This window comes from Channa argus, chromosome 22 (assembly GCF_033026475.1).
Source record: "Channa argus isolate prfri chromosome 22, Channa argus male v1.0, whole genome shotgun sequence".
Classification (NCBI taxonomy): Eukaryota; Metazoa; Chordata; class Actinopteri; order Anabantiformes; family Channidae; genus Channa; species Channa argus.
Window position 1 is genome coordinate 4,212,717 of NC_090218.1, and position 22,088 is coordinate 4,234,804.

General features: G+C 37.8%; 1 protein-coding gene across 2 annotated transcripts; it reads right to left on the reverse strand.

The window, feature by feature from the left end:
• Positions 1-1,092: 1,092 nt before the first annotated feature.
• rsf1b.1 (remodeling and spacing factor 1b, tandem duplicate 1) lies at positions 1,093-20,330 on the reverse strand. 2 transcript variants are annotated; one of them, XM_067492044.1, is made up of 16 exons: positions 20,142-20,330; positions 17,142-17,233; positions 15,858-15,950; positions 15,389-15,594; positions 15,097-15,233; positions 11,709-14,311; positions 9,984-10,265; positions 8,853-8,957; positions 8,687-8,766; positions 8,113-8,167; positions 7,914-8,026; positions 6,901-6,968; positions 5,847-6,060; positions 5,532-5,758; positions 5,189-5,368; positions 1,093-4,458 (listed from the first exon to the last, which is right to left on the reverse strand). In XM_067492044.1, exons 1-16 carry the CDS (start codon positions 20,293-20,295, stop codon positions 3,908-3,910), a joined length of 5,160 nt encoding a protein of 1,719 aa, XP_067348145.1. In that variant the 5' UTR covers positions 20,296-20,330; the 3' UTR covers positions 1,093-3,907. The 2 variants fall into 2 exon arrangements, with proteins under 2 accessions (XP_067348145.1, XP_067348144.1); XM_067492043.1 differs by having other exon boundaries at positions 20,073-20,330.
• Between the last annotated feature and the right edge of the window lie 1,758 nt (positions 20,331-22,088).

Sequence of the window (22,088 nt, forward strand, 5' to 3'; positions counted from 1 at the left end):
ATTAAGCTCAGCACTTGCCTGATGAGAATTTGTCGACGACAGAGGTTTGACTTTGCTTTCTGGAGAAACAGAAACATTACCAGTCTGTGATGTTCATACCAGCATAAAATGGATTACTACTGAGAGCTTGTCTTGTCTGCTGTGAGGCCAAACCGACACTGCAGTGCAGGATGACCTGAGCCATCTGCTGCAGCAGGTCAGGCCAAGCCCATCTGACAAACACCAGGATTACTGCAGCTCTGACAGTCTAAATAAAAGAAAGTACTCAGTTGGAACTAAAACTAAACAAATTTAAAGATACTTCATGTTTCCAGCCTGCTACTACAGAATTGTGTAGCCCCTGATCATTTTACATATTTTACAATTTAACAGTGTCTATTTTGACAAGAAATAAAATTGAGAACTGTGTCAGAGTTTCCTGTCACAAGCCATGTCTCCTGTCCCCTGACATACTGTGACAATCCACCCTGTTATATACTCACTGTTTCACATACATTTCTAATACCATCACTGCAGCTTCCTTGATGAGCTTTAAAGTTATGACAGCTGTGTGAATGCAGGCAGCAGCTTTCTTTGTTTCTGGGATTTTCATTGGTTATATCAGCCTTTCAACTCAGCTGGTAGTGTCTTGAGTTGGTGGCAGCATCAGTCTGTCAGCCCCCACTTTAGTACAAACCGAAAGGAATCTTTTCCTTATTACTGTCTTTACAGGGATGGAAATATGAAGGTTATAATTAGAATGTTAAATGATAGCAAATAACTCAAACTGACCCTTAATTTATCTAGTACTTTGGTTTATAACTAAACGGATGACTTTATCAAATGGTAAAAACTATGAGCAATGTAAATATACTGAGTATTTCACCCTCAGATATTAAGATCATAATCCTCACTGTGAGCTCTAATATACTCTGCTGAACTTAACTTTTTATCATCCTTTGGCAAAACACGATTCACCGTAAAGAAAATGTGACAATGGTTTGGTAAACTATTCTGAATAACTGCTAAAACTAAAATAAAAATAAAAATCGATTAGAATAGATTGCTTCTACATAAATCAGCTTCTTTCATGAATTAATGAAAACCCAAAAATTGATCGGGGAGTTCAGGCTTAAAACCCATTTTATTATGACAAATGTACAAGATCAGATTCATAAGAAATAACAGTGAAGTTAACAAAAATGTAAGGAGAAGACAAAACACCAACAACCAGTCTACTAGCATCTATACACAGTGGACAGGGTGTCTTTCCTCCCAGATTCATCATGAGGTAAATAGGAAACTCTGTTAACACTTCAGTCATTGGCACCAACTTCCTCCCTTAAATCCCATCGCAGCTTTTATTTCAGTCTTGGCTCTTTTGTCTCCAACCCTATGCAGATCCTGCTACTGGTTATTTCATAACCATGAGATACATGACAATACATTCTCCATTTCTCTGTGGAGAACATAGAACAAGGTTACATACAACACACAAACATCCACATTCTTGTACTCTGATTCAACCCACCAGAACACACACTTCTATTACATTTGTAGAATTGGGTTCTCCATATTCTGTCCAACTAATCTAAAAGCTAAATATTGTGTATAGCCTAGGTTGTGTGCACCACGAGCAACACATATAGGTTTTGTCTTGGAAGTCGTGTTTTGGCCATAGCCAGTATCAAAACGGTATGATAAATAGAGTGGCTTATCCTCTGTGACCATGCTGACACTAATGTACAAAATATCTTACAAACAGGCTTCATTACCTCTCTTTAATCAGATACAACGGTCCTACAATATTTTCTACAATAACTTCCTATTTTCCCAGAGCTTCTGTAACATGTCTTTAACAGGTGAGCGCATGCTTACCTATGCCATTTCTGCACTGCAAATAATGAGACATCTACCTTAAGTCCTTCAGCTCTAAGTGCAACAGGTCAGGAGATAAAAGAAGTCCTTAAAACATGCCAAAGTTTTCTGGTTTGGTTACAAAAAATGTGCCAATATCACTTCCCTACAAAAGAAAACTGTTAGAAACTCATGCAATCCCAAAAGAATTGCCCAATATATTTTTCCATGATTAAAAAAATGCCTCTAAATATATTACAGCAAAAACTACAGATATACACAGACTGGTTCCAGCAGGGGTCAGTGAAGTCATTGGTTTGTTTCTCTTTTTCTGTCCGTCTCCCCCCCCAGTCCAAAAACTGCATCCTGACACGTCAAAAAAAATTAACTCAGTAACATGTTTATTTTTTTCACAATCTTGATCTTGGTTGAGGTCTTAAAGGCTGATAGTTTATTGCAACCTGACCTGAACATCTCTGCAAGATTATGAAAATAGAGGATTTGACTAGAAACACAGATTTATATGCAGGAAGATCCAGGACAGTAAAATGAAAATCAAAAATGAAAAGGGGGTGTTTTAGAGCTGAGTGTTATTTTAGTTAATAAAAACCTTGTATCTGCAGATAATTTTGAACCTTCTATGAAGGACAATGTACAACAAAAATAAGACACTTTACATTTTGTTCAAGGAGACAACAAATGTTTAGATATACAAAAAATACATAATTATAAAAAAAAAATAATCACAAAAAGGTAATATAAATGATATATGAGGCAGCTACACTAGATCTCACGATTAGGAGACACAAAGGAGTTTTACTTCGGATTTAGTTTTCCCAAGCAAGATGTGAAAAACTGGGAATTCATCACCGATACTGATGGCAACAAACAAAGTTAAACTTATTATATATGTATACAATATACAAAAGCTACACTATCACTGAACAAAAAGAAAAAAAAAAAAAAAAAAAACAAAAAGGGCTGACAAATGAAGGTTGGTCGACTGGTTGGTCACATATTTACATTCAGACCTGCATATAATGCTCGGGGTTGAATATATACGCATGACACTTTAATATCGAGGGAATAATCTACAACATCAGCACACACACCAATATGTGACCAACAATGTCCCAGCCAGGGCATGTGAAGTGTTAGCTTATCAAATGTGTGACCCAAATGTACCTGATTAACTCCCCTTTCCCTAAAGTAGAATAAATAGTCTCATCTAAATCTTTCCTCACATTAAAGTAACAAAAAGGCCAGAACAGTTTAAATCAAAAGTTTGACATTTTGGGAAATTAACTCTCTGGTGGAGGTTTATATCAGTGCTTCAAATATGTCTGCCCTGTGAAATGTAAGACTAACACGTAGCTTGTTAGAGCAGCACAATGTCTGGAAATAGCAGAAAATCCACTATTTCACACCCAAGTCACACATCTAAAGTTCATTAACATGTCTAAACTTTTCAATCTATACAAAACTACACTATTAAAAAAAACGACAATTTGCTGTTTAGACATGTCTGCAAGGAAGTGTATTTACCAAAATGTCAAACAATTCCTGTGTCAGATCAAGTTTAACTTTTGACGTCCTTGGTCCCAAATACGTATCACTGAAAGGCTTTTTTATACTATGAATTATTTAAGTGCCATTTTTTCTACATGTAGATGGGCACTGGAGCAAGATTAGAAAAAATGTTCAATGTCACACTAAAACAAAAACAAAAAAAAAAAAAGTAAGACAGGAAAAAGAATGACACATTTTTAACAGAAAGAGGTGGTTTGGCAGTGGAGCTGGATGATACAGGTGGTCTGTAGGTAAACTAATTTTTTTCCCCAAACCTATGAGACTTGAAGAGTGGGCGCCCTTGTTCATTATTGTACAATCCCACAGGGGCAGCAACAGAATGGTGACAGAGATCCAGTTCTTACTGTAGTGGAGATTTTTGAGGATCAAGCTCCAGATGACATAAGTAAAAAGGACAACAAGGAAGTGTTGGTGGGGGGTAATAAAGTTAAGCAATATAAAAATACAATACAACAAAAAATGAACAGTACACCATTTGTTTTTACAACTCTTCGTTATTGCAGACGTAATCCACTAGGTCTGTGACTCCTAACAGATCGTCTTCGTCATCATCTTGCCCTGCCAATTCCTGGCCCACCAGCCCATTCGGTGCTATGGCAGCGGCTGGTGGGGCACTGATGTTTTTGGGTGGCTCCAGATGTGGGAGTAGGCCTGGAGCAGCAGCCATGGGGCGGGTGATGAGGCCCTCAAGGCTCTTTATCGGGCTCTGTCCGTTGGTGGGTGGCAGCTCCACCAGAGTGCAGTCCAATGGGTTTGTTTCCTTTGACTCCTCTTCCATTTTCTTTTCCTTCAATTTTTCCTCCACTTCCTCATCCTCATCATCTGAGTCAATGCGATTTACCCTTTTACGGACAGGACGATCCTCCTCCGACGACTCGTCCGAGTCATCATCCGAGTCGTCCTCTTCAGACGCCCTCCTGCGTTTTAGTGCAAGCCTTCTGTGCCGCTGCCGTGAGTCTTCTTCTGAGGAATCTGCCCTCCTCTTCAGGCTGCGATCCCTCGATGACTCCTCAGAGTCTCTAGAGAAACTCTCTGGAGGAAAAAAATAAATAAATCAAAGGAATAGTACATGATTATCTCTGTTATGGTAAAGCACTGATGTTTTTTTTGTTTTTGCTAGCATAACATATTATGAAAAAACAACAACAACAACAAATTGATTGTTATGTATAAAAATCTGATAAAAATGGGAGGGTTGTGGCAGGAAGGGCATCCGGAGTAAAAAAAAAAAAAAAAAAAAAAAAAAAAAAAAAAAAAAAAAAAAAAAAAGGTTATTAAATGACTTTTGAAAAAAAAAAAATGTGCTTCACTTTTATGAGTGAAAATGGGTTTTTGGGGGAAGCTACACTAGATGGACAGGACATCTTAAAAAGCACATAGGATTGAGACCTGTGCACCATCCAAACAATAACACGAACATACGTAAAGAACCAACCCCTTTACCTCTTATCCACATTGTACTATATATATGCAACTCTGTATATCCTACCAATATTCCCTTTTATACCCTCATATACCTTAGTTCCCTTTTTCGGATTGTTGCCTTTATTAAGCCTTATTGTTTCACTGGTTATTCTATTAGTATTTTGCTGCACCAAGAAAATTTCTCTCTTGGGGATCAGAATTCTCATTTTGTTATATTTATGACAATATGGGTATTTGTAAATAAATGAAACTTGGATTAGAAATAAGGTGCTATTTTTTTTAATAGCATGTGTGTCCACAGCCAGCTCTAAAAGTGTACTATGTGTCTCTGACTGACCATCGCTGTCCGAGCTGTCCTTACGACGTCTGGGTTTCATTTTAGCCCGGTTGGTTTCTGCCTGAGAGCCTTCAGACTCAGACGTCTCACAGTAGTTCACCTGCTTCTTCTGGCTGCGTCGAGACCGTCGCCGACTCATGTCAAGATCACTGTCACTGAACTCACTGGAGCCTTCGGTCACTGAACACGTACAAAAAAAATTATAAATGTAAAAATATTCCGTAACTTTATTGGACCGCTAACAAACTGACAAAGTAATAAAAAGAATAAATATCAGACTTTTAAAAACAGATATAGAAAATCCCTGAAAGAGGTATGACAAAGATTGCCAAAATCTCTTTACCCATTTCATCATCTTCATCTTCCTCATCCGTCTCCTCTTCTTCGTCATCCGAGTACCCCCTTGGTCGTCGTCGTTTTCTGGAGCTTTGTCGTCGTTGTAGTGGCTTCCTGATTCGTGAAGAAGCATGATGTCCACCGCTGCTGTTGCTGCCAAAGTCACTGTCGTTGTAGTCCACCTCAGATTCAGCCTGTGAGTCGTTGTCTGATACAAAAAACTCTTCTTCTGAGCTACAGCCATGGAAAAATAAGCAAATACATAAAAATAAAGAGACGAAAGTTGACCTCTACTGTTAAGTGCAGTTGTGTCTATCCTTACCTTCCGCTGAGGCGAAACTCTTCCTCGCTTTCCTCCTCATCCACAGTGCTGTCGCTGTCCAGGTCATTAAGTCGCCGACGTTTTTTCCTGCGCTGACTAGCACTGGGCCTCGGAGGGCGGCCATTTTCCTTACCCTCTTCCGCTTGAAGGATGGTGGATATATCCTTTCCTCGGTGGCCTGTGATGTTGGCCATGTCTTTACCGCGACCAGCTCCTGCAACAATTAAAGGACGCCTTCACCGATTTTGAACTTTCTTCTTTTACTTCTAGCTTGGGTAGAAAATGCACATAAATGCTATCAAGCTCTCCATTGACTCCCCTATATCAGGATATCTCTGTACTTCTAGCTGAAAAATGCCTCCAGATGACATCTCTTCAGTTCATATTATGTCCTTTTGTTGCTCTTACTATAGAGTTTGTAATCATGGTCAACCTCCTTTTCCAAAGTTCCCTCAGATGACATCATCTGAACTCTTAATGATGGATAACTCCTCTGGGTGATATCATCTGGAGGAGTTTTACAGCTAGGGAAGCTGAGAAATATTTTAATATTGGGAAATCAAAGGATAGTTCAAAAGCATAAATGTACATTTACACTGTAAACTAAAACCATAGATGTCAGGCTGAAAATTGGTGAAGTTGACCATTAACATTATCAAGGAACATTTTCTCATATTCTAAGAGTAACTTGGAAAAACCTGATATCTTTGGAAATATTTCAGATTTTACTCTAAATATGTCATTAAAACCAGCAGCCTGTTCGCTCAGCTAAGCATAAAACAACATCCATCTGCCAGCACCAAAAATCTGAGTTCTAAATGTTAAACACATCATTTTTTGTTTGCTGTATAAATAAACAAACATGTAATATAAATTAGAAATTAGCTCTAGAGGCTAACTATAGATTTTGGACACCCTGAGGACACGTTAGCTCATATTAAATAAAAGGTTTTTATTGGTATACCGTGTACTTAGATATTGATTTATTTTTACATTTGGTATTTAAATATTTGAGATAAATAATTTTCACCAGAGTAAGAACTCATTGTCCTACCTCCACCCTCTGCCTCTTTGATGTCTTCCTCAATTGCCTCCTCGATTGCCTCATCAAATTCATCGAATCTGTAAAATTTGAAAGTAATCTCATTTTATGAGCAGTTGATTACATTTTCATAATGTAAAAATGTTGTCAATGTGCAGTTAAAAAAAAATGCTGAGGTCACATTTTTAACGAGACACAAACACGTCACGCAGTGTGGCGGTGTGTTTCACTGATGCTTTTAATCGTATTTGGCTGACATAGTTCTTTTGCGCAGACGATTAGGCTAAAAATCGAGACGGGCAAACCTGAGTAAGGGGCGAGTAAAGGGAATTTGTTGTTAGTTTGAATCTGTGAATGGGATTTGTTGAACATAGTATAAATATATAAAATGGGCCTATATTATGTGCCGCCAATTTTAAATGTGATTTGGTCATCCTGAATGGTTGAAACCAACTGTCTTAAGACCTTAAGACTTAGTCTTAAGACCCAGTTGACACTCATTACCACAAAAAAATCTTTTAAAACAGTTTTGATAATAATGACAGGAGCTGACTACATGACTAATGACTGCAGCTTTAACTGAACTTGGTTTCATTTTCAAAAGTTATTTTGTCTTCATTTCCCTATGTAGGCTCTATAGTCTATGTTGTCCTTGCCACAGGATCTTGTTACCTTTGTCTCTGTAGTACTTTTACGCACAAATTGTTAAGTTAAAAAAACAAACACTGCATAGTTTTTTTGCAGTATTTGCTTGGCACAGGATCCCACAGGATTTGTGGTTGTACTTATGTCTAGAGTTGCAGATGTACCTCAGTCTACAGTTGCTATCCTGTTTTGTACTGAGCATGTGTGAAACGTGTCGGTATCACCAAATGTATGAACAGAAGCACGTGCTCATTTGTGGCGTGGATGCTGACGTCAAATGAGAATTTCCTCATGGATTAAGTAAGTCTAATCTTCAGAACACTAAATGTAAAGAGATTTGTGTATTAAAAATTATGTACAGTATCTCTCAATGCACAAACCTGTAGCTGATGCTTTTCTTAGCCCTTGTTGACCTTCGACCCCAGCTCTTACTTCGCTTTGGTTCTTTCTTTTCTTTGATTATGATTTCGGGCTTTTCTTCCTCCACTTCCACCTGTATGAAATGACAGGTGGTCATTTATGGCGCAAACATGAACCAGTGATTGTTTTGCTGACTCAACAGGCACATTTTGTACTTACAGAGGGCGTGATGATGTTTTCAACACTGATGCCAACGTAAATAAGACGCTCTTTCCTGGAGGACATAACACAGGTCATCATATTTATTACTATTAAGAACTACTTCTTTTCAATGCCAATAAAAGTGCTAGTACACGAGGAACATTGAACTCTGAACCAATATAGCCTAGTTTTAAAGGACAACCTCGCCAATTTTCAACTTGCTTTCTATGGGTACAGGGTGTAAATGTACATTAATGCTTTTAAATGCCATGTTAAAATATTCCTCTACTTTGAGCTGAAAAACCCCCTCCAGATTGACATCACCCCTGGAGGGGTTTTTCATCACTAGGAGTTCAGATAATGTCATCTGAGGCAGCTCTGGAAAGCAAGTTGACTAGGATTACAAACTCCATAGTAAGAGCAAAAAGAGCTAGAGGTAGAAAGACATTTTGATATAGAGAAGCCAAAGGTGAGTTTAAGAGCATTTATGCACACGTACTGCTCAAACTAAACCAAACTAACCAAAAATAAGCAACTTCAAAATCACTGAAGCTTTAATTTTTGAAGTGTTGAACGCACACTAAAAACTCACCTTCTTTCAGCCCGTTCCTTCTTTTTCAGTGCAGCATCAAGATTTTTTAGCTGCTCTTCTAGTTTGTCACATAGTTGCTTCTACATAGAGGAAAAGTCAAATATTAAACCCAAAGTTTTTTTTGTTTTGAAACTTTTTCATCTATGCTGCTGTGATTGGTACGTACATGTTGACAGGGCGGACAGAACCATTCTCCATCGGGAATGATCATGAGGGGAGGTCTCAGACAGGCTGTGTGGTAGCCACTGTCACACGAGTCACACAGCAAGATCTACAAAGCAGATTTAGGCAAATGTAATGTAAATGTAAAGTTGTTGGGCACTTAATACATTTAAATGTATGAGAACTGCAACGTTAGAGGTATTTCTCCCACCTTCTAAATCCTTATTTTATCATTTTCTTTAATGATATCTGATATTCATTTTGGTGCCACTGAGAGTTTGGCAAAGAATCCAGTCAGGGGCACCATTATCAGCTCACATAACAGATTTTCATGCCGAGAACATGAAGAGAGTCAACTTTTAGCTTGCACAGACTTGTACCTTTCAATTAAAGAACACGGTATTTTTGAACACATTTCGTGCTCTGTGTACTGGTAATTTAAATAGGTTTCAAGCTGTAAATAAGCTCCAACTATGAGCCACACGACTTTTTACGAAGAAACTTTTTTGACTTGAGTCAAGGGTGCTTAAAACTGCTAATCCCATAAGCAACCAAAAAAATAAATGCAGTATGAAACAATGATATTACTTCTGATTCAAAATGCTGAGCTCCATGTGAAGTCCTCAGTGGGTCCCGCTACAAAACAATACAAAACTAGCTTTCTTCTGCATATAAATTTGGCAAGTTATGCCTGTTTTAGCCACATCATACCTTGACTATTCACATGCCTTGCAAAACTCAGCTCCATTTGGTCCAAAACTAACAAGTCTTTTCACTAAGACTGTACATAGATAACATTTATATAATATTATACAAATACTATCCAGCTTCAGCCTCTCTTAGTTGGTTTTGTAACACTAAAGATTTACTGTTGATATACAAGATGGTATGTTACTTTTACTGCAGTTTTATCCTCGCCCTCGCCTGTGGAACAGCCCTAGTCTTTGAAAAGGAGACAGAAACATTACATTACCTTGATATTCATTTAAATATTGAAACTTTTTTCTGTGTGTTTTTTTTTTAAAGACTAAATTGCTTTAAACGTCCTGCTTTCTGATTTATTACAATTATTTTCTTTTTCCTGTAGGGCAAATTGTCGGTAAAGTTATAGAATAATGAGATCTTGTGTACCCACCAACTCAGGGTGATTTGGAAGACCACAGTGTTTGCAGGGGTCATCATTCGGAGGTAAGTCGTCATCTGAAGATGTTGAGGAGTCAGAGCTCCGTCTTTCTCGGTTGCGATTCCGCCTCTTTCTGCTCCATTCAACCTTGTAGTCTTCATCACTGTCATCTTCTTCCTCACTCTCCTCCTCCTCACTTGACTCCTCATCACTGTTGTCATCCTCATTTTCAGAGTCTTTCTTTTTACGACGTGTTCGGGTGTTGGACCACCGAATCTTCCGCCTCTTTCTCCCCTTAAACAAGAACAACATCTTTACTTTCAATAGAGAAGAGTCATTTACCAATCAGCTAAGTGAATCCTATGTGCTTACAACTTGTATTAGTGATGAGCATGGCCCACTTCCTGCATTTTCAAATTGATAACGCAATTTAATAGAACACAAAAGCTGCAATTGACATTTTTTTACGCTACAAAAAGAAGGGAATCATTCCAGCAAGTTCACCTGCAGAGACTTGCCATATCCTCCTTGCAGAGGAAGTGAATGAAGAAATTTTATGTCAGAAGCAAAGTTAAGTGCAATATAATATCTAGCGGCAATGAAAATAGCCTTGGCAGAAGCAAACCACAATTTCAATGAGCAAGAGACCACACGTGTTAAAGTCAAACAGTAATTGTATTAACAGTAATATAGTATGATCAGTTGCTTTGTTTAAAATGTGAGGATGAACGGCAGGAAGATGTGTTGTACTGAAGCAACCACACAAAGTCGGGGCTATGTTTGACAAGCCAATGATTTAAAAACCCATCTGCTAATGCAATCTTCAAAGCCTACTCAGTCGAGCCAGGTATCCGCTGACATACATTAGCGGCCGACGTGTGCGAGAGCATCACTTAGAGTGTAGTTGGATAAAAACGCTGAGTTACTTTAATGTAGTTTATAGCCAAACTTTGAGAGAAAATAACTGTCATCGAAAGAGAGGGGCTATGCTGGATCAGCTGGAAGCCTGACATGTCTAAATCTCAGGTAGCATTTCCAGTTTATGTACATCAACTAACACTGTGCAGAAAAGTAGAGGGAAATGGTTGGGGAAAAAAATGTAAAAGGAGACTGAGTTAAAAACAGAATAGTTGAATGAATAACACTATCTAAGCATTGTTTTCAGCTGTGTGTGTGTGTGTGTGTGTGTGTGTACAGCCAACATGAAAGAATAGTTTATATGTTTTGCGTAACCCTCGGTAATATTATCATGTATAGCTTGTTTGTACTGAATAATAAGACTAGAAAAAAGACAAAAAACAATCTAATGTAATTAGCAATTTAAAAAACACAACAATTAATTAATTTTTAAAAAATTCTCATTTCAATTATTTTTTTTATATCGTTAAGTCTTAACGGAAAACTTGCAAAACACAGTTGAAGCATCATGCTACACATGCCTGTACTGATTTATTTTGTCTGCCTCATTCCTGTCTCTGAGGGGAAGTCAAAACACAAATCAACAAATCTCTACATATATAATCTCACCTTTCTAAGGGAAAACCTCTCTAAGTGAACATATTAAACTAGCCATGAATGCCTATATACTCATATACATATATTTCTATATGCCATAGAAACTGAAAAATTAAACCCGAGTAAGTGAAGTAATTAAATGTGTGCATATAACACTTTGACGCCTATTTCCATAAATTTTGCTTTTAAACAGACATAATCATTGAAACCTATGAGCCTTACCTTGGGTTTGTGCTGACCCTCTTGATCTGGCTTTTTCTCTCTCTGTTTCTTTTGGACAGATTTCACCAACACCTCCTCCTCTTCCTCCTCCTCGTCATCCTTCTCAACTTTGTCTTTCTCACGCTTCTCAGCTGGTGGAGCAGCCTGCGCTTTCTCAGTCTTCCTATCGTGGATCTCTACCGCCTTTGGCGTCGGTCTAGAGATCCTTGGTGACCTTCGAAGAGATCTCCCTGTGTTCGAATCAGACTCTGAATCCCCTTGTCTCTCCTCTCTCTTCAGTTCAGCTTTTCTTCGATGGGCTGGGGGCTTGATCTTTCGATGAGCACCCGTACCATGAACATCTGCTGGAGAATTACCACCATTTGCTACTACTTTTTTCGTGACTGAATCCAGTTCTTCACTTTTGTTTTTACTTATCTCATCAGTGCACTTATCTGTCTCTGCGTCTTTACTTGTTTTTTCAATGAAATTTGTGGATTTGGCACCTGGTTCTTCACCCACGCTTTGGTGACCAGATTCCTCCATTTTGGTGGAGGTTTCACTCTTTTGGTGAGCATTTGTTTCTATGTTTGTTTCATTAGTTTTTGAGATTTTATCTGTTACTGAACCCTCCTGACTTTCTTTGTCTTGACATAGATTCTTCTCACTGTTGTCGGTAGGTTTTTCACTGTCTTCTTGACTTGCTTTGTCAGCATCTTTTATACTTTCTGATGATTGGCACTCTGCGTCAGTTCTGTTGTGTTGTTTTTCAGTCATCTCTTCATCTTCTTTGTTGCATTTTTTATCAATTACCTTAGTCTTCTCAGCAGGACTGGATGGGTTATCTTTCCCTTCAGATGTTTCATCTGTCGTCTTATGTGTAATTGAGTTTATCTCAATATTGTCATCCTCTTGTGGCTTTGTCACATCCTGGTTAACAGCCACTGCCTCTATGTCCATCAGGCCAGGCAAAGAGTCACTTATCTGGGTAACATCATGTCTCGAGTTGTCTTCAAAGTTGACAGAGTTTGAGGCATCTTCAGGAGCTTCTGTCCTCTCAGTATTTTCCACCTTTTCTGCATCTGTGTCAGAGACTTCGCTGTTTTTCTTTGCAGTCATCTCTACATCTTTGACGTTACCTTCCTTATCAGCAGGTTTACATAAATCTGACTCATTAATCATTTTATTAAGCGAAACCTCCACAGCCTCCTTAGTGTTGGACATTTCCTCTTGTGTCTCACCGAATGTTGATTTGTCTGCATTTTTATTAACAGTGGAACATTGTGTGACTTCCCGCAACTCTGCATTATCACCCTCTTTTAGTATTTTGTTCTTTTCAGAGTCACATGTTTTCTTTGCAGGATCTTCGCATGCAGACTGTGTCTTTGTTGTTTTAATGACTCTTAATGTCTCTTTTGATGCAGAGCTATTTGATTTCTCTACATCACCTTCAGGTATTTCTATTTCCTTAGCATCAGTTTCACTCACTTCTGGTTGCTTTGTATCTGATACACTTTCCGCCGCCTTTGAAGTCTTACATTCTTCCATTTTACTTGAGTCTAATGTGTCCATGTCTCCACAGCCTGGCTTTTCCTCTGAGTCTTTAGACTTTACTTCTTTGGCTGCAACTTCATGTTTTAAATTTAGGTTATCTGACTCATCAGTCGTCAATGTTTTATCAGTATTCTTTGATGCCGTTGTCTTGTCTACAATACAAGAGTGGGCCGTATCGACTGGTATCTCCTTTATTTTTTCACGATTCTCCTGATTAGAAGACTTCTCAAGTGCATTTCTTTCATCTTTAGGTAAAGGTAGCGACTGTATTTTTGGTGGTAGAGGAGATTCCTGTGCTTCTGTCTTTTCTGTTGCTGCAGCAGTTTCCTTTTTTGCTTGCAAATCAAGATTTTTGTGGTCCAAGTCTGCTGATGAGACCACCTCCGAGACATTCTCCTTGATCCCCTCCTTGGATGGAGATTCATTTTCTCTGACAGCTACAGATTTACCTGTTATTGTTTCAGTCACCTGCTCTTTGTAGATCTTGGTATCTTTTAGTGAGTCAATCAAATGCGTGTGGAGATCTTTCTCTGATGCAGTCTGCATTTCACCATTAACGTGATCATTTAATATCTGAACTTTCTTTGTTTCTTCAGGAGCTGTGTCGGCTTTAGAAGTTTCCTTGACCTGAGACACAGATGGATTTGGAACTAAAATGCCGCTATTTTTTTCAAAGTCTTCACTAAACTTCATTCCTCTTTTTTTCAAAGGGATTTTGGCCTGCTGGTCAGTCTTCAGAGTCTGCTGAATCTCTTCTCCACTGTTCTTTTTCACCTCCTCTACCTTTTCTGACTTTACAGATAAACACAGTGTTTCAGAGGCAGGTTCACTTGTTGCTGTGCTTGATTTTGTGTCTGACCCCTCCACTGGCTCTTCTTTGATATTATGGGTCTTTATACCGATGTTATCTGGATGGAGCTCTGCATTGGTTTTGCTTTCGATAATACAGTTTAGAGAGGTTTCTGATTTCAAGTTGTCTTTCTGTGTTACTTTTTCATTGTTTTCTGTCTTTGGTGAAAGTGGGCAGGCAGCCTTGTTGAAGTCTTTGCTGTCTTCATCTGATGTGTTGTCTGGAATAGAATTATAAAAAGATCAAAATACTGATCATAAATGACAATAATTTAATGAACAGGCAATTTACTGACAACCACCACCAGCTAGATGTCTAGGTTTCAACAGCAGCTGATCCATATTTTAAGTAAGGGACAAGAATTCCAAACTAAAGCTCTACCAGAAAAGCCAACTATATCCAGACAACTATTATCACAAAGACCACTGAAGTGAAGCAGGCTAAGGACTGAAGGTTTTTATCTTTTCCTGAGTTGTGATGAGTTTAGTTTAATTAAGTAATACAATGTGCTTGGCTGCTGGTTTGCCTATGTGAAGGCTGTCGGGCTCATGTGTTCCAAAACATGGAGAAAATGCAGTGTGTACTGTCTGTAGGACTCACACTACTGTCTGTATGTTAAATACTTCAGTCAGTATGTTTTGTACCAATAAAGAATGTTCATACATTATTTTTTTGTCACAGTATCTCTAATAATTATTTTGTGCAACAGTGTCTTTTGTTCTACCCTTTTCTTTTCACAAACTTCAATGTATAAAATTCAACAGAATCCTAATTCGTAAATTTTCTCACACCTGTAGAAAAGGCTTATTTTATGTTATATACTTGTATCATAAGTGAACCCGGACTTACATCTACAACAGCTGTTATTAGTCCCAGTTATTTACATGCAACTAACTCAAAACTGTTTCTTCCAATATTTCTGGAAACAGAAAAACTATATTGTAACCAACCAAAAAGGAAAACTGATATTCATGGCACGCTGTTATCAAGCAATTTAAGACTAACCTTTACTTTCTTCTGTTTTTTCTTTACCATCTTCCACGTCTGGTTTGTTTTCCTGTTTCTGCTCTTCCCTTTTCAACAGCTCAGGGTCAATTTGTGTCTTCAACAGTGCCACAACCTCAGCCAAGTCGTTTCTGTCTCTACAGAAAGGAAAGTGTTGATGAATATAACTGCTCCATTTACAAAGTAAATAACAGTGTACCTGCTTTTATTGAGATCATTAGCATTTAAATGTTGTTTCATTTCCCAGGGCCTGCGGCACATTTTTCCATTAAAATAAAATTTGTGTTTTTACCTGACAATGCACTTCCAAGATGACCCATCTGAATCATCCTGCTCCTCCACATAAACACGCACATTGTTGTCTTGGTCCAGTTGAAACCAGTACATCTGGCCATCTTTGTCTCTGCCAATGGGCTGCAGACGCATTTTATCTGGTTCCTCCTCATTTATGGCAGTTTTAAACTTCACATTTTCATCAAACTGACACTCACACAAATACTGGAGAAAGAAAGAAAATGCACAGAATGTATCACAATACCACAAAAGCCATTACAAGATGTCCCATATAACAGATATGCATTCTATAGAAAAATATAGATTTTCCAATAAAAATTCTGGGGTTTTAACCCAGATTTATTCTGTTATGTGAACTATGTACAATACCATAATAATAATAGAAATAATAATACTACATTTCTTTCTACTATGACATGTTCTTTTCCATCTCTACACCTAAATTTGGAAGCTATGTGTCTTCTTACTTTGAGTATCCCCGTCTTGCACTCCATTGTCATCTCCTTGTATCCTTTTTGTTCGATTTCCCATGCCCATGTTGTGTTGAATTCTTGGCATACCTAAACGAAAAGGCAACATTTTGATATTAAATCTGCAAATTACATATTTACTATGCCACCCCATGTTGCATTAGTTTATAATTTCATCACTATAGCAAATAAAGCTTGTGTTATATGACGGTTATGTATTACTGAAATATGTCAGATTCTTGAAGTTTGTGTCAAGTACTGGGAATTATCTACAGTCTGACTCATATAGGAAGTAACAAAGTTCCTTGCCTATAAAATTGGTATCTGTGTGTACAAAGAGTAAATACTAAGTAATATGAAACCAAAGAAAAGTTCTTAAGCCATTTTATTAGAGGTGTCACGAATACATAGTTTGTCCTTCAGGAAGTTTAACACAGATTACACCAAACATATTACAGTAGATAGATTAGTAGTTGCTAAATTTGTAGCCATGAAGCTAGCCAAGCTAATGCCCTTTTAGTGGAACACAACTACCCAAGTGGTTTAATTATAGTTTAATCCTAATTGTGAGTAATTAGGTAGCTACTGTCACTAGGGGGCCTGGTGACTCAATGGTAGAGCATTGGGTTGGGATGCAGAAGGCTGCAGGTTTGAATCCTGCCCCACCCAGCCACCTGAGCTGGATAAAATGGGAGGTTGTGGCAGGAAGGGCCTCCAGCGTAAAAAAAAACACACACAAAATCGTGTGGAACATGTTCTGCTGTTGCGACCCTTGAAGGGACAAGCTGAAAGCCATTGATCAAGTAGTTACTGTCACTGTAGCAGATCCGTTTAAAATCACAATACAACTTTATGTTTTTTCTCAGCTCTCCTCAGTGCTTCGTTTGTTTCCGCTCGCAGCATTGGCAGTTGTTTTCAGCCAAAATGCTCTGATGGTACACATACCTGCTCAGCACTACATACAGCAGACGGAAAAGGTACAGACTAGCGGGTGAATTGGGTAGAACATGTAGCAGCTTAGGGTTACATACTTTTCAGGCAAAGGCGGTGGTGGGTAACATACCCATAAAAAATTACAAGGCAATGCATTTTAGAAATAACGTAATGATGATATCAAAGCATCATATGTATCCCACTTATATGACTGATGATGGACTTTGTTTGTTTGGCATCAAAACCTTACCAAATCTTATCACAAATCTCTGGCATGACAGTAATAAAAATTGTAATAAATATGTAAATTATTGTATTAAGAATAAAAACTACTATTTAGGCAGTTACCTTCACTAAATATTTCTCCCATCTGTCTGCTGACACCGACTTGCCGATCTTCCTCAGTAACTTGACGTGAAGATCAACCAGCAGCTTTGGAACTGGGGAAAGATTAGACAGACAAAGCATAATATACAGTAAGCAACATTTTAAGTGCTAATTAAATGTGTCGTATCTATGTGTGCATTCACACACATATGACATTGACTTTTGTGATGATGGTAAATGGTCTGCTTACATACCGCTTTTATCCAAAGCTTTTTACAATGTTTCTTCTCATTCACGCAGTCACAAAAACACTTACACACCGATGGTGGTGGCTGCCATGCAAGGTGCTCACCTGACACACCGGGAGAAACTTGGGGTTCACTGTCTTGCCCAAGGACACTTTAACACGTGGCCAGGAGGGACCGGGAGTCGAACCACTGACCCTGTAGTCTGTGGACGACTGCCTTACCTACTGATGAAGCTGCAGTAGGTAAGGTTTCCTTTTATTAATTCTCTCATATAGACCCTATTTTTTCAGACCCTATCAGTTCTGCGCAGTGCACAACCTCCCCTGTATCAGCTGAACTATTCCTCTGCAGTCATATGGGTTATTATAAATGGCCCATATGACTGCAAATATCAATTGGTTGATATTTTCAGATTGAATTTTTAGATATCAGTTGGCTGCTAAGAGTTGCTAGAGTCGTTTTGCTCAAACTACATTAGTCATTTCTTTAGGAGTTTAGTTTTATTTTGATTTATCTTTTTATTAAACAAGCACAGCACTCATTATGATTATAATTAGTGATATAAAATCAAAACCTCCATAAATATTTTTACAATAAAATGGTACCATTTGTATCATAACTATGTGAGTGCTCTTCTATTATAAACCTAAGAAGATATGCCATAAACATTTAAAATTGAGTTCATGTATCGAGTTCGCCCTGTTTCTTGGACAAAGCTCTAGAAGAAATTTAAACCTGCTTAAAATAAGAAAAAACAGACTCGCGTCAAACTGTAAACCACTTCATCTTGACAACTCTGTGATCTGTACAATGCGATCAAACTCTGAAACCACAATGTGACACTTAGTCATATGGAAGCACAACTCCCATACTGAGCAATGCATATCAGCACAAAATGTTAAAATTAAATAAAATGTAAATAAAACCTTTTTCTGTAGTCAAAATGGTTTAGTTATGGGTCACAAATGAATCGAAGGTTTTATTTCTATCAATTTATCTATTAATATCTGGGAATCTATGATTAAAAATCTTACTATAGAAAGCTTTAAAAAAAAGTTTCCGCGAGTGGATGAAACTGGCTCAAGTGTGACCTAAATGTGAACTTCCAGTAATCTGATAACAAGTTTACTACGTGGGTAAAGTGGAAGGAGATCACCAACATCTGATAACTTCTAAGCAAATGACCACATGAAGCTACATATAAATATTAAGTGGGTCTCTGGGCTAAACTTTCCTTTACTGGATTATCTCACGTACGCCTTCCAATGTAATACCTTAAATATTTAGGAACACTAAGACAGCTGCATAAATACATCTAATGTAATAACACGCTGTTGTTTTAAACTAACTTGACGTTAGATTTCGTACCTAACATCTATAAGAATCTTAAACATTGGGCTTCATTTGTGGATGTATGTGGTACCCCTAGAAAATCATAATGACCACCACTCAATTTAAAATCACAAAACTTTAAAATATTTAAATGGCATATGTCAGATTTATAGTATTAGTATTTATAGACTTAGATTTTACTTGCTTTGTACCTCACTTTGTAAGTCGCTTTGGATAAAAGCGTCAGCTAAATGACTAAATGTAAATGTACATGTAGCATACCCTGCAGGTATGTCTCTAAAATTATAACTAAAATGTGGTAGAATAAACAGTAATACAAATTTTATTTTTTTTACCCGTCAAATAAAAATCTGTAACTTCCTAGAACTTGTTAAACTGCTCTGTACTGGCGTTATTCTATTCTATATGCGAAAACAAGGCAACACGGATATGCTGCCTTTTTCACAAAACCTCATCAAAAATGGTCTAGAAATCCTGTCAAGTCCGGATATCAGTAAAATAAAAGACTAAAACACCAGCTTTAGATTTGTGAAAGCTGCGACCTTGTGTGTGAGTTAATTGAAAATGAGCAGATGTCAACTTGAGGTGAAAACTGTTGACACTCGCCTGCGTAAAGCAACACAACCGAGAAAGAGTTATCAAGTCAACAATAATAAGCAGGGAAAACGGAAATAGTGTAACTGACTTAAAACATTTAAATTAAAAACTGCCACTGGGCTAAACGTGTAAGAAAATGGGTGTGGGGGTGGCGGAAAAATATATATATGCATTTAATAGTAATGTGTATACACAGAGAACGTCATCATTTATTATTCACCAATCGAATCATTTCTTAATCACCACAACAATTTTATTTTGAAAGCATGGACCGGACGTTCTTTTTATTACAGGTGACTTCACAGAAGCAGAGCAAAACAGAACATGACAAAATATTTTAACTATAAATTAAAGTGCACAATTTCATGCCAGTCTCACGCCACAACACTTTCAGCGATAAATGTTCAAAATCCACGATGTGTTGCATGATCTATGAGCATCTTTAATAACGCAAAACCACTACTATCCACGCACATTTGAGCCTGTGTTGTGTTACGAGAAACATTACAGCAGCAGATAAAGGCAGCTTGGAAAAAAATTAAGCCCATTTCAAAAGCTAAAAAGTGAGAAAATGCCTCGACTAATTCGGCGATTTTGCACTTGAATAATCACGGAATATTCCAAAGACACATTTTCCACTTCGAACAACAGCTCGAAGATTCTGTAAACTTATGTTTAAGTAAACAATACGGTTAAAAAAGCACACAATAACACACAACTAGCTAACATAGCTGCTAGCCTGTTAGCACAGTACCAGTATCATTAATGCAACGGTGAAGTCTCTCCTCCTCCCCGTGAAGAACTGCGTGTTTTCCTGCCCTACCTGACGAATTGTCCTGCAGATATCTCTCCAGCTGAGGAAAAGTGAGCTCCGGTAAGTCCAACAACGCTCCATAACGCTCTAAGAAGGAGCAGATCACGGCGTAATTTGGACACAAACCAGGGAAAGAACTCGCCGTTGCCGCCGAAGCAGCCATCTTTTCCACACCAGTGTCAAGCCAGCCGGAATCAAATTAACTCTTTCCGGTGTTACCAAAATAAAGCACCGACAGAACTCAAACTACAACTCGTAGCATCGTACATTTTTTTTATTTAGTGATGGGAAAATTCTACGTCTGTATTTATCGAACTACTATTAGTAAAACTGTGACTTTAAGTGAAAGATAGAAATCTCACACTCTTACGCACAGGTTTTTATAATAATCGTATTCATTCTTTTGACTTTGTGTCTTGTAACTTAGCTTCAGAGGTTATTCGAACTGGTTCAGAAACATATCTTCTTCCGACTTTCACTCGCTCAAAAGATTGGTTTTGTTTATACGTTTTCGAGATTAAAATATTACACACAAATAAAATATATCTTATCTAAAAAATGTGTGCTCAAATGAGATTTGCTCTTAATAGTTACCTTTACACCTCAAAGTCAGAAAGAAAGTATGTTACTAGCTTCTTAATGCTCTTTTCTTTTCCCTCTCCACTTTCCTATGGCTTGTCTGAAGGGTCTTTGTCGGGTTTTCTCTGGGTATCTATATAGTCTTGACTTTAAAAAAACGTTAATTTTATTAGGAATTATTGATATGTTTGTGCTTACTAATGATGCAACTGGTCTAAATGGTGGTGTATTTTGTAATACTTTATGTGCTACTGTGCGAATTGGGAGTTTCTCTCTGTAAATGAATCTGATTATCTTATGCCTAGAACTTTATTATGTAACAGTATTTTATTATTGTATTGTGTTAAAATATAGTAGTGTAAAACATTTTTAAAAGGTGCCTTTGTGTTGATGAAGCACCAGCAGAGGTCAGTGTTAAGAGAATCCATCTTTACACATCGTATGTTTTGATAGATAGCTGTGTTGCAGTAGCTATTACACATAATAATGCAGTATACATAGAAAGTAATAAAATGTAAATGGAGAAATTAAAAAAACATATTAATAAACTGTACATTGTGCAGTTTAGTGAGGTGAACAATGCTAAAACGCCAGAGATATGTTCCTGTTTTGTTCATTGGCTTAGTGCATGCTGTAAACTGTTTGTACTCATGTGCACATGCAGAAACAGTGGCTGAACGTTACAGTTATTGTACTTATGTTATGATGAAATGATGAAGGTCTGTCTCCTGACACGGCAGAGTCCACAATGTAATAGTTTCTGCAGACACATTGGCCAAGCCTCCTCCTGCAGTATATGCAGATGCGTGTGTGCGCATATACACAGAGTAATGTAACAGTATATATAACTGCACATTCTGCGGAATATTTACGGTAGACTCCGGGGGTCACGTGGTCCAGCTGGGCGGCTGTGCACTTACCTGCTGTACCTCCACGTTCTCCTGCATAAAAGCGCCACCTTGTTAACAATTGACATACATCGCCGCCACGCATACAAAGGAGAAGTCTACAAATGTCAATCCTGCAGCCACAAACCGTGGTGTACATTGACACCTGGTTTGTTCAATAATAAAAGGCTTTTCTCTGACTTTATGCAATATAATCGTAATTACTGTAGTTGTGTTCTTTCAAGGTTAATAAATCAAAAGCTATCCGAAGCCTCATGCAGGAGTATCTTTCTCTTGAAGTTTAAAGGGCGAACTGTCATTGAGATAATGTAATTAAACCCAGAACTAAGAGGGAGCAAAGACTAAATTCAAGTTGTCACACTGTAGAATGTTTCACACAGAGTATTGTGTGAATTCCGGTGTTTACCGTGTCAAATGAGGTTCAATATATAAGTAAAGACGATGACAACAACACACAACCCACTGTATG